At 42.3% G+C, this 13,509-nt stretch overlaps 1 protein-coding gene and 1 long non-coding RNA gene across 5 annotated transcripts in view; one reads left to right on the forward strand and one right to left on the reverse strand.

The window, feature by feature from the left end:
- The window catches only part of dgkg (diacylglycerol kinase, gamma), a 170,525-nt gene that overhangs the window by 23,733 nt on the left and 133,283 nt on the right, over positions 1–13,509 (forward strand). For all 4 annotated transcript variants that reach the window (XM_082507643.1, XM_082507645.1, XM_082507644.1 and 1 more), the window contains exon 3: positions 7,484–7,560. In XM_082507643.1, coding sequence (XP_082363769.1) covers positions 7,484–7,560 — 77 coding nt within the window. The remainder of the gene's footprint in view (positions 1–7,483; positions 7,561–13,509) is intronic.
- Positions 12,543–13,509, reverse strand: part of LOC309690567 — a 30,979-nt gene continuing 30,012 nt past the window's right edge. The window contains exon 4 of the long non-coding RNA XR_014271749.1: positions 12,543–12,704. This is a non-coding gene — a long non-coding RNA (uncharacterized lncRNA). The remainder of the gene's footprint in view (positions 12,705–13,509) is intronic.

Here is a 13,509-nt window from a genome sequence, read left to right on the forward strand (position 1 = left end):
CGTTTAAATACTGCCTCCAGTGGTGAGAAAAGGGGTACTGGTTCTGTTTTAGCTAGAATTGCAAAGCCACTTTGGGGCCATGTCAAGAAGAGCATCTGTTGTAAAAATCTGCCACATAAAACATGTAGACCAGCCTGCTGTGGTGACCCCTCGTGGCAAGGAAGCAGCTGACATTGGGATCAGTATTTTATAGACATATATATGTCATATTTATACATAAAGCAATCGGAGGGATCCAAACACTGGCCCTTCAACCTGCTTGATTTGTATTGCATGACTGTTTGCCACTTATTAGCCTGCTGAATAAGCCTTGTGGCTATCTCTTCCCTCACTGTCAGCTGCATTTGTTAGTCAAAGGAGCATCTGTCTTCTTGCTCCTGCTGGATTGTGCGTGTCATTGTGAGTGATGAACAGAGTGTGATTCTCTCACGGAAGCTATTCCACCGAGGAATTACACAATCATGCATAAGTCATTGTCTTATAGACCCACACGAACAGCATGCAACATGTAAGATTCACCGGCTGATTGCAGAGCCATTAACCCCAATCTTTTCATGGTGATAATAGTAGGTGTTCCCCTAAAGATGATAGAAAAGTCATGCATAGGACTATTTTACTGTGTATGCTCTGATTTAAAGCTGTCACTGATGTTGTCATTGGAGTGGTATTAGGACTGTTTGAATCTCTATCTCTCCAAATACTGTATTATTAATTTAATATACAGCTGTACCTAAAACAGTGATGCACAAAGTGGCGTTTTTCAGTTTCAACAGGTGCACTAGAGGGGCAACAAGGAGACAACCCCCAAAACATAAATGGTTTTACAGGTGGAGCCCACTGACATTTTTCACTCCCTATCATTTTTGGCAGTTTTTTCCCCCACTAGTTTTGCATTTACTGTACCTAGGGTCAGTGTCACTACTGGTAGCATGAGGCGGTACCTGGACACCACCCAGGTTGGTAGTCCAACCTCTCCTAGATGGCACATCACTATCTTTCATTGGCAGAAAGTTGGCTGTGTCTCCCAGCACAGCCTCAAAAGCATGGAGGAGATTCTAGGAGAGGCGGTTACTCTAGGAGGGCTAGAGTAGCTGAGCTGTAGAAGGTCCTCATCTATCACGTTACTGATATCTGCTCTTTTGTGCAAAGAGGAATAGGATGAGCACTTTCAGAGCAACAAAATTACCTCCAGCAGGCCACTGGTGTGAATATCTTAGACCAAAAAATCAGAAACTGACTTCATGAGGGCCTAATGTCCTCTTGTGGGCCCTGTGCTCACTGCCTTGTGTCGCATTCGCCACAGAATACTGAATTGGCACGTCCACCACTGATGCCATGTGCTTTTCACTGATGATTCATTCTGAGCACGTATGACAGACATGAAAGTTTCTGGAGAAGCCGTGGAGGAGGTTATGCTGCTGGTAACATGATGGCCTGCGGAGGCATATCCATGGAGGAATGCAAAGATCTCTACAGCACAGGCAATGCCACCCTGGTATATGGCTGAAATCCTTGAACTCATTATTGCTGCTTTTTAACTAAATACAGGGAGTGCAGAATTATTAGGCAAATGAGTATTTTGTCCACATCATCCTCTTCATGCATGTTGTCTTACTCCAAGCTGTATAGGCTCGAAAGCCTACTACCAATTAAGCATATTAGGTGATGTGCATCTCTGTAATGAAAAGGGGTGTGGTCTAATGACATCAACACCCTATATCAGGTGTGCATAATTATTAGGCAACGTCCTTTCCTTTGGCAAAATGGGTCAAAAGAAGGACTTGACAGGCTCAGAAAAGTCAAAAATAGTGAGATATCTTGCAGAGGGATGCAGCAGTCTCAACATTGCAAAGCTTCTGAAGCGTGATCATCGAACAATCAAGCGTTTCATTCAAAATAGTCAACAGGGTCGCAAGAAGCGTGTGGAAAAACCAAGGCACAAAATAACTGCCCATGAACTGAGAAAAGTCAAGCGTGCAGCTGCCAAGATGCCACTTGCCACCAGTTTGGCCATATTTCAGAGCTGCAACATCACTGGAGTGCCCAAAAGCACAAGGTGTGCAATACTCAGAGACATGGCCAAGGTAAGAAAGGCTGAAAGACGACCACCACTGAACAAGACACACAAGCTGAAACGTCAAGACTGGGCCAAGAAATATCTCAAGACTGATTTTTCTAAGGTTTTATGGACTGATGAAATGAGAGTGAGTCTTGATGGGCCAGATGGATGGGCCCGTGGCTGGATTGGTAAAGGGCAGAGAGCTCCAGTCCGACTCAGACGCCAGCAAGGTGGAGGTGGAGTACTGGTTTGGGCTGGTATCATCAAAGATGAGCTTGTGGGGCCTTTTCGGGTTGAGGATGGAGTCAAGCTCAACTCCCAGTCCTACTGCCAGTTTCTGGAAGACACCTTCTTCAAGCAGTGGTACAGGAAGAAGTCTGCATCCTTCAAGAAAAACATGATTTTCATGCAGGACAATGCTCCATCACACGCGTCCAAGTACTCCACAGCGTGGCTGGCAAGAAAGGGTATAAAAGAAGAAAAACTAATGACATGGCCTCCTTGTTCACCTGATCTGAACCCCATTGAGAACCTGTGGTCCATCATCAAATGTGAGATTTACAAGGAGGGAAAACAGTACACCTCTCTGAACCGTGTCTGGGAGGCTGTGGTTGCTGCTGCACGCAATGTTGATGGTGAACAGATCAAAACACTGACAGGATCCATGGATGGCAGGCTTTTGAGTGTCCTTGCAAAGAAAGGTGGCTATATTGGTCGCCGATTTGTTTTTGTTTTGTTTTTGAATGTCAGAAATGTATATTTGTGAATGTGGAGATGTTATATTGGTTTCACTGGTAAAATAAATAATTGAAATGGGTATATATTTGTTTTTTGTTAAGTTGCCTAATAATTATGCACAGTAATAGTCACCTGCACACACAGATATCCCCCTAAAATAGCTAAAACTAAAAACAAACTAAAAACTACTTCCAAAAACATTCAGCTTTGATATTAATGAGTTTTTTGGGTTCATTGAGAACATGGTTGTTGTTCAATAATAAAATTATTCCTCAAAAATACAACTTGCCTAATAATTCTGCACTCCCTGTAAATGTCATGATGGGAGGTAATGAGTTTTACTGGTTAACCTGCAAAATTCACCATTCTTTTGTTAGAAACCGTTTATGACATGTCTAGTGAATTACTCACACAGTGCAACTTACCCTACTGTAGCACACAGTTAGTGTTTGGCAGAGATATGGTGAATATGTATGGAGTTGGAGACGCAGTGGAGGGATTTGCATATATATCCATGCATACTCATTTAGAAAATAAACTCTTTAAGGCAGGAAGAGTTATTCCCATGGAAGAAACTTAATGACACATTACAGAGGAGGAACTTGCATGTTTTTAGAAACAATGCACTTTCTTACACTTAACATGTGGAAGAAGCACAGTGGATTAATGAAGCCACCTACACACACACACGCACACACACACACACACACACACACACACACACAAAAACCCACCCTCCAAGCCCTCCTTTTTTCTTGCTGCGTCTGTGCTCCAGCAGGGTTTTTGACCTTGGCTGCCTTAGAGAAAAAATGTAGCGAGGAATACAATAATTTGAATGGGTGAGTGAACATTTTTGACAATATAGTGTATCAAAAATATTTTTGGCTGCTCTCTTGTTATCAAAAGCTCCAGATACTTTAATTTGGCAAGAATTTACCCCCTGTACCTTTTGTGATACAGCTGCAAAGGGATTTGTGTCTCCTCACTAGATCGGGTATTTTAACCCACGTCTCACATTACCTGAGACTGTATCCTCATTCTCTGCATTTGTCTCCTTGTGTCACTCTAATCACAGCAGATATAGGAAACACTTCCATACTTCCATAACACTTTTTTCTTTCTTTTTTTTGCCTGTCCCGTTTGGCTCTTTTGCCATCAGAATTATTGTCTAAAGGCAAAGAAAGATGCCCAACAGATTTACTTCCATAACGCTGAGATTACCAGTGAAACTAGGCCTGGAGCAGATGGTAAATGGACTGATTCTTATATAGCACTTTTCTACTCTCAAATACTGAGCTTCAGTACAGATTCAGTTATTTATATGTCTTATCACCTTAAATCTTCACTCAAAGACAAGTATCTTTGACAGTGCATATATAGGTGTATCATATATAAGAGACAAATGTTGTTCCTTCAGTATGCTGGCATTACTAAATTTGACTCATTGCTTACATATATTTATAAAAAGAAAATGTACAAGCTGTGATAACTGTTTCTGATAAAATGAAGAGTAGACTGATATATGAAATATTCCTTTATTGGGTGAGAAAATCAGACCATGTCATAACTGCTTTCAGTCATACAGAATAGATATCAGAGCCTTAAACAGGCTGGCTTCTACTAAATGGGTCAAACTGGGCAGAAAGTCTACAAACACATAACATCCTTATAGAATATGATGTAACACTATAGATCAACTTACCTCAGAATATATAAAGCATATAAACAATTACAGCAATATGATGCAACAAACACAGCAGTGCTACTGATCCAAAACACTCAAAGCTTCATAGAACTGAAACAAACATTTGTTTTTAGCTCCATTCTGCTGATGATACATACTTTAGGTTTCTGAATATTAAACTTGTTGCTGCCTTTCATAGTGTGTAACTTGAAGGCCCTGAGTACTTTCTCCCACACTGAAAACACTGGAATGATACAATTATTTGAACATTACCTAATAAGACTGATTCAGGACAGACAATTAGTTATTTTAAACTTTTCTAGCAGTCCTTCACAAACAGGGAACGGTCTGTCTATTCTCTCCATCTGTCAGCTGCTGCTGGCTCTTCCTCCTCCTCTTCCTCACACACTGCTGAGTTTGTCCTGGTGGATCATCAGGGGTGCAAAGCCTCACAGATGATGTGCAGCAGTGGGTCCCTCAGTCTGTCCTCACTCTGGACACTTGCAGTTGTCACACATGGAAATCAAATGTGTGATAAGCTGCAGGATTCAAACACAAGTGTGACTTATAAACACATGTTCATACTTTTATTCCACAATCAGAGAAAAAGAAACAGAGAGCGAGTGCAGGACAGACAGACAGGTGACAGTCTCAGGTGTATACACTGCTACAAAACAGCACAAAAGAAGGAGGATTTAGTGTTTGTGTTATTACGAAACAAGAGGAGTTCCCAGATGGTACAGTGGACACATGTGTGACTCCTGCGATTAAAGCATCTTTCTTTCAGCTTAACGAGTGAACCGTCAGCTGTTCAAACACACGTTAAAGTCCGTTTGGCTCGACACCACCGAACAGAGGCAGCAATATAACATAGCTAACATTAACAGTGCAGTGAATCCTCCTTGTGCTGTGATATTCAGGAGTGCAAACCGAGCTGCATCACTGACTTTCAGCTTGTTGTGTTTGTGGATATATGACTGACTTTAATTATCCATAAAATCATCACATTCTCTGTAAGATTAAGGTCGACTATATATATATTTTTTAAAGTAAAGGCTTTAAAACCAAGTTAATTCTGAAAGTACAGACATCACTAATGTCACATAACTTTCCCGACATGTGGCCAACAATAATGGTTTAATGTTCTTCATTAAAAAAATATTTGCGCATAAATAAGTGACATAATATTCAGTACTTACTTCTGAAAGTTTACTCTTCCTCCGCTCCGCTTCCACCGTTTTTTTTCGGCAAAATTATCCACACCACCACCGCACTATGAAGTCTGGGATATGTTGGGCCATGAAGGCTACACCGACCCATCCTTAAAATTCAGGGAAATTATGGACGCATTTGAGGGCCGCATTTCGAGCAGCCTTTGAATTGGGAAAGCCTTCTCTTGTCGCTGTGACGTAATCGGCCTTAAAATGCGGCCTTTAAGGCTGCAGACCCCAAATCCGGTCATTGGTACTTCCTGGCTTGTGTAGTTACTAGGTAACAAAAGCTCAACACTGCCCCTAGCGTCCTGGAGCACTTCCGTTGTGTTTTGGAATTTGCATGTGTTTTTGAGTTTGCAAGTGTTTTGGATTTTGCAAGTGTTTTGGAGTTTGTACGTGTTTTGGAGTTTGTACGTGTGTTAGGGAAAATATTCTAAAACACTTCTTCAGTAAAGACTCAGAGAAGAGAAACACACAGAACTTCTTGCTAGCAAGGGCAGCCTCCAGACTGAGACTCGCACTAAGAAACTGCCCCAATCTTTATTTATACTTCAGTAGGTGTGTGTGTGTGTGTGTGTGTGTGTGTGTGTGTGTGTGTGTCCTGCTGATCAAAGGGTCATGAGAGCACAAAAGGTACATCCTTGGTCAGGAAAGGGGGTAGTCTCCCCCACCCTAGATAACATGGTGAGGAAGTCCAGCAGTTCATCTATATGTAAAGAAGCACTTAAACTAAAACAGACATAGCTACATTAATCCTGCCGTAAAACAATAAAACAAGGTATGAGCTCTCATGCTCCCAGACGTGGGGGTGCATTCCTGGGATGCACCCCAAGCCTGCAGCCTGTTAGAGATCACACACAATTAATTATATGCCTCTAAGTATACATGGTTGAATATTTTCTAATACAAATAACTACATGCAGTATTCTACCATATGCAAATGTATATTACTAAAAGATTATACTGACTACTAAATACAATTTTCCATTGACAACGTGTTTTGGAGTTTGCATGTGTTTTTTAGTTTGCAAGTGTTTTGGATTTTGCATGTGTTTTTTAGTTTGCATGTGTTCTTTAGTTTGCAAGTGTTTTGGAGTTTGCATGTGTTTTGGAATTTGCATGTGTTTTGGAGATTGTACGTGCTTTGTCTCTAGGGGCCACCGTACTCACGGAGTACTTAAAGCGCTGTATAAAACATGCTTAATTCACCCAATCACACCCACTTTATCTATACATAGTGCTTTCTAACGACATTCATACGCATTCATACTCTGATGGACGCATCGGAGAGCAAATTCGGGTTAGTATCTTGCCCAAGGACACTTGACATGCAGACTGGAGGAGCCAGGGATCGAACCACCAACCTTCCGATCAGTAGGTGACCTGCTCTACCTCCTGAGCTACAGCCACCCTGTTGTGTATGTGTTGCGGTGATGGTGGTCCTGTGGTTTTCATGCACACATGTATATTTGGTCTTTCTAATTATTAGATAGATGGCTGTGGGATGAGGTCAGTATTCTGCACAAAGGCATTTAGTGTGTGCGTATAAAGGATTTGCATCAAAAAGTGAGAACTACGCAATGTCCCTTTCCCCTTTTAACAAGGCTGACTCACCAGCTTAACTGATCCAGAGCGCCTTCTTACAGATGAGAGTGTTTATCTGGGAATTTATTGATGAGTTGTATCATGTTTATTTATTTTTTGTATCCTCATTTTGGCTAAGATGTATGTGAGTCAAAGTAAAATACATTGCTCTGTGTTTACTCAGTTTTTCTCTTGCCTCTTCAGACTCCACAAAGAAGCTGAAGGATGTGCTGGAGGAGTTTCATGGTGGAGGAGTCCTTTCCAAATACAATCCAGAGCAGGTGTGTCTGCAGCACAATTCCCTGCTCCATTATTCTTCTTGCACTTTGATCTTTTTGTCCCTTTCTGCTTGATATTCTGACTCTTTCCTGCACACTAACAAAAACAGAATCAGCCTCATTATTCAGGTGCTTGTTAAGTTCCTCTAACTCAGGGTTCTATGAGTCTTCGAAATGCTTAGTCAGCCCCAAATTTAGGATGATTATCTGTGTTTAAACACAGCCCGAAATTCATCACTACCTGCCACCTGATGTCAGCAGATCAGCTCCCAGCTGTATTGTAGACTCCTGTGTCTGCGGCTTTTGGTGGAAAAATGTTTATATCATCGTCTGGGCTTTGAACAGCACTACTATATTTCTTAGGCAGTGGCGTGTCTAGAAAATTTTTGTTGGGGGGGCCAGGTAGCGGCACAGATTTGGAGAAGGGTGACAGATGTAATTGGCAGATAATGTTAAAAAAAAATCCTACCAACCGTTAGGTTGTAAAGTTTTTAGATACTGCGTTGATAAAGTACAAGAGATACAATCAGTGCTTTGTCAGTGTTTATTCAGCATTCAAGGACATCAATATTTGCATAGTATTTTTACTGACATATAGTGCACATATGTTTTGGGCAAAAACATTTTTGAATATTAAAATTTTTATAACATTTTTAACAATTAGCCAATGCCAATGCAAAACTTTATCTGCCTGTTAAAAAAAAGAAGACAATCTTCTCACAAACTGGTGTTTTATTTTGAAACAGGAAAAAAGTGGGGAAACAAATGAAAAGACTAACATTTGAATAAAACCTGAAAGCAAGTAAATACTTTCTATGCTGCCTCATGGTAAACTATGGTAATATTGATGTATAAAGAACAACACTGGCTGATGATAAATACAGTCAGCTGGCATGGTGACACTGCCAGTATTAACCTGCAGGGCTGGACTGGGACAAAAAAATCGGGCATTTTCACTACAGACCAGCCCACCAGGTATTAAAGCCATAAAGCCTTTGAATGAAAACAAATGCTGTTGTGACAGTGATGTACAGTCTTGTTGGTATATGTATGATTTCTATACATTTTACGTCAGATAAAAACTTTGTTCGTAAGATTCAGATAATTATTTAATAAAAGCTAGATATTTTAAATGAGAATAAGAAAGAAAAGTATTTCTTTGTGCCCCCCTCTCCCTGTTAATGCCCTACCTGGCCCCCTGGCAAAACTTTGCTAGACCTGCCCCTGCACAGTTACCAGCTGTCAGCTACTTAGAAAAGGATCCTGGTGTTATTTGTCTCTCAGAAACAGTTTATAACTTCCCTTCAACTCATTCATGTCACCTAAAAGGTAAACCTGTTTCTCCATCACCTGTTCAGCTCTGATGATTCAGTAAGGACATCTCCTGGTTTCATCTTCATGTTTCCCTCTCACCACATATCTAAACAGACATCATGACCAGCAGCTTTACAGCTGTGGCTCCAGCAAACATCAGCTGATACTAGAAATTAATATTAAATACATTCTAACAACAGCTGATCAAGCTTAAACGTGCTGCTGTTGTTTAGCACGACATCTGCTGGGTTCCTCTTTCTGGCGCAAAGTGGGCGATAAACAAACGCGAGAGAAAAGCCGATCAGCTGATCATTGATCAGTTTCATGATTGAAGTAGGAACAGGAGAGGGAGGGGGAGAGAATGAGAGAAGAAGAGGCAGCTGTGCAGCGTAATGACAGAATAAATCCAGCTTTGTGTCTTTTTTTCATTATAGCTAAAGTCCGGGACAAACTGCGTCTCTTCTCAGCTCAACACGAAACGTGTAATATTTTCTCTGAATGAGGGACCATTCCATTTTTTTAAGGAGCCGTTGGCAACTCTACTAACTAACCTTATGAATAAAATAAAGTTCACTATCAGAAACATCATAGCACCCACCCAGCTGTATAGAAACTCCATCATGCTAGCTAGCACGCAGTACGAGTTATTGTAACTGACTGTAAAAAGTCAGCACAACAAAAATAAACTCCACCCAAACTTAGTTTATATCTGACCCAGATAGACTGCAGGTCATAACTTCTTACCTGACCTTCAGTTCACCTGACACTCGGACCGGTGGCCGCCTCGGGTCTCTGCTCCTCCTGCCTCCCCTTCCCTCATCCACCTGCTGGCCTCTGTGGAAGCCCCGCCATAGCCACCACCAAACAACTGAGTTATTTTTTACACATCGGCCAGCATCTGGCCAATCCACCACCTCTCACTGTTCATGCCTTTACAAAAAAAAAAAGTCATCAGCCCACCGGTATGCCCGATGGCCAGTCCAGCTATGTTAACCTGCAACCAAATGTTACAACTTGGATTATATCTTATAACTCATAACTCTTATGCTAGCTCCCCCAGTACTGTCTGAAATATTCGAGGGTTGCAATAATTCTTTAAGTGTTATTTTTTCCTTGGTATTCTAATTTCTAATAAGTTTACTAAACTCAACAAACTTAATATTACTTACCGGGACATTTATTCTGTCCTCATTTTCTTTCGCCGAAAAATTGTTTTCTGCAGTGCGTCTTTCCTGCTTGGCTCTCCTACCTTTGCTAATGTGATGCTCATAGTGCAGAAGCCAATGCTGCATTCACGTACACTCGGATATCTAGGCTTTACTGTGGAAACATAATCGTACATTTGATATTTGATTGAATTTTATTGTTTTAGCTTCGGGGTGGCACCTGGGGTGGCCAGTCTGGTGGGGGCGGGGGGAGGGGCAGGCCACCCCGCTGCACACGCCACTGTTCTTAGGATTAAGTCACATTTCTTTGTTCACTGAGTTATTGCCCAGCATCAGTGTTGGGGCGTAACGGAATGCATGTACGGGTGTTCTGCGAATCCATACTCTGACGGGTAAAGTTAAGTGTTAAACATTAAAGTTGCAGAGCAGGAACAGACGGCTTGTTTAGATGGGCATGTTCTTTTTAGTGAATTCTCTCTAAAAGGAACAGCATCTAAGCAGAAGCACAAGACTTCTGGAACAGTTTATATGAGAACGCACAGCACCATGTTTGGCAAAAACCAAGCACAGTGTAAACACCTCACACCAGCTGTCAATCACGGTGATGGAGAGGTGATGATTTGGGTTTGTTTTGCAGCCACAGAACCTGGTCACTTTGCAGTTATTAAGTTAATGATGAATCCTGTGTGTACCAACGTATTCTAAAGTCTAATGTAAAGCCATCTGTCCCAAAACTAAAGCTTGGCTGAAACTGGGTTATGCAAACACACCAGAAATCAACAGCAGAACGATTGAAAAGGAAAAGAATTGAAGCTTTAAAACAAACAGCCAAAGTCCGGACCTCAATCTGACTTAAGTGCTGTGGCAGAACGGGCCAGAATTCCCATTCTGGACTGACAAAGTTATACAAGAACAGTCATGGCAAAGGTGTTCTACAGGCTACTGAATCATGACTTGTACTTTAATGATGCTGTACTGTAATCATAAGTGATGGAAGCACATAGACTGATGGTTCAACCGATGAACAGCAGAGGGCAGCTCCATAAGAACATGTTTATAGGTACTAAAGAACCCAGAATACAGGTTTTATAACTCATTTACCTGATATGCACAGAAGACGATAACAGATTACAGGTTGTTGTATTTCAGCTGCACATCACCATGAGCTGTCTTGAATAATAAACTGTAACTATACAAAGGAATAACATTTAGGCTTTAATTTATCAATGCTATAATGTCATAATCAGCCGATCTGTATATATTTGGAGATAGTACTTCCACTTACATCAGAATTTGTACACATACAAAGTATCAAATCTTCCTTTGGCTGCTCCCTTTAGGAGCCACCACAGCAGATCATGTGCCTCCATCTCACCTTATCCCCAGCATCCTCTTCTGTCATACAAACCTGTGGCCTCTGTATTTCCTGTCACACCAACCCTCTGCATGTCACAACACGTCTCATACACAAAAAGCGTGTTAAGAATAAATGTACTTTTACATACGTGGGTATAACAGTTAGATTTTTTTAGGCGAACTATTAAAACCTTACAGACTTCAGACTAATGTCAGAAAATTGGCATATTGTCGAAATAACATTTGAAGTGTCATTTAAAGTTTTAAAATGGCACATTAAAACCTTTAAATGGGTTTACACAACACATGGCATATGTTTTATGTGGTATGCTATTTGTTCCTTTATAAAAATTGCACATGAGACAACTTATGAGAACCAGTAGTTCATTTCTTAAGCCACTCTGAAAAGTCACAATGCCTTCTCATGTTCAAAGCAATTGAGACAGGAGTAGTTGAGTAGTTTTAAAGTCACATATTCAGAAACGGGAGGATGCCGGGGTGGATGGATGAGCTGACAAAACACTTTGTGTTTGCTTCAGACACATGACCAGTAAGCTCATGCTGGTCAGAATTTAATCATTTGTGCACAACGTCTTGATCCATGCTGAATCACCCAGTTAAGTAAATCCCAACAGGTTGATTCTGTTCCCCCGGATGTAGTATTTTCAGTGGGAGAAACTGAATGAGTGACGAAACGTCTCTCCCAACAGAATCAAACTTTTGGGATTTGTGCACAATGTTCACCTAAACGAGTCTTCACCCAAATTGTACTCAATTTCACATTTGTCGTTTTTGCGTTGAGATAAACTGTGAACAGGATGAGTGTCACGGTTGACGATGGCCAACCGTGGGGAAGGTGAGGGAAGGAGGACCCAGGCGCGGAGCTCTGTGTATAAGCAGTGCGTTTATTTACAGTGTATGGAAACAAACAACAATAAATCCCCGTGCTTTCCCCAGACTCCCGTGTCATGCCCTCCTTGTGCTCTCTGCTCCCGTGTGTCTGCACTCCCGGTGCTCGCTGCTCTTTAGGCTTCCCACGCTCCTCCTGCAGGAAACGATAGCGGCAGCTGTTAGGACACTTAACTATAGCAGGCATGCACTCAAAGACTAAACCTAAACTGGATGACTAACGTGGAGTCTCACGCAATGATTCCGCGTCGGTGGGAGCTCCAAGACTCTCCTAAGTAGCTCCCCCGACGAGCCCTGATCAGCAGCAGGTGTGTGGCAGGAGCTTCGGGTGTGGCCAGTCCCCTAGCAGGGCCACACCCACCAGGCCTGAAGGCGCCTGTAAACCGGTGTTCACAGAAACAACTGCATCCGTACACACACACACATATGTGCAAGCATGGAGAAGAGGGGCAGCAACACCAAAAATACATATAATATAACATAAGACTATCACAACGTTTCCCAACCAGAAGCCGTGGGTGGATAAAACCATCCGCGACGCTCTGAGATCCCGCACCGCTGCCTACAACACGGGACTCATGACGGGGGACATGGACCCGTACAAAGCCGCGTCATATAACGTGCGGAGGGCGGTGAAAGAGGCGAAGGAAACTAGAGTCACAACTCCAACAGAGTGACTCTAGGAGCCTGTGGCGGGGACTAAGGACAATAACGGACTATAAAACACCAACAACCGGTATGACGAACGCGGCCGTGACTTTGGCAGACGAGCTGAACACTTTCTATGCTCGCTTCGAGGCTGCAGCTAAGGTCTCCAACAATGCTAGTGTTAGCGGCGCTAACGGCTGGAGACAGGAAGATACTGCCAGCACCGGAAACGTGCTCGTCATCTCCGAGCATGAAGTAAGGAGAGCCTTCAAGAGAGTGAACACCAGGAAAGCAGCAGGACCAGACGGCATCCCAGGTCGTATCCTAAGAGACTGCGCATACCAGCTAGCTCCTGTGTTCACTGAGATATTCAACATCTCTTTATCTCAGTCGGTGATCCCCACATGCTTCAAAGAGTCCATCATTGTTCCTGTCCCGAAGAAACCCCACCCTGCTTCTCTCAATGACTATCGCCCTGTAGCCCTCACCTCAGTAGTGATGAAGTGCTTTGAACGCCTGGTCAGAGACTTCATCATTTCTTCACTACCAGACACACTGG

The sequence above is a fragment of the Aulonocara stuartgranti genome (assembly GCF_965226115.1).
Source record: "Aulonocara stuartgranti genome assembly, chromosome: 16".
In the NCBI taxonomy this organism is placed as follows: domain Eukaryota; kingdom Metazoa; phylum Chordata; class Actinopteri; order Cichliformes; family Cichlidae; genus Aulonocara; species Aulonocara stuartgranti.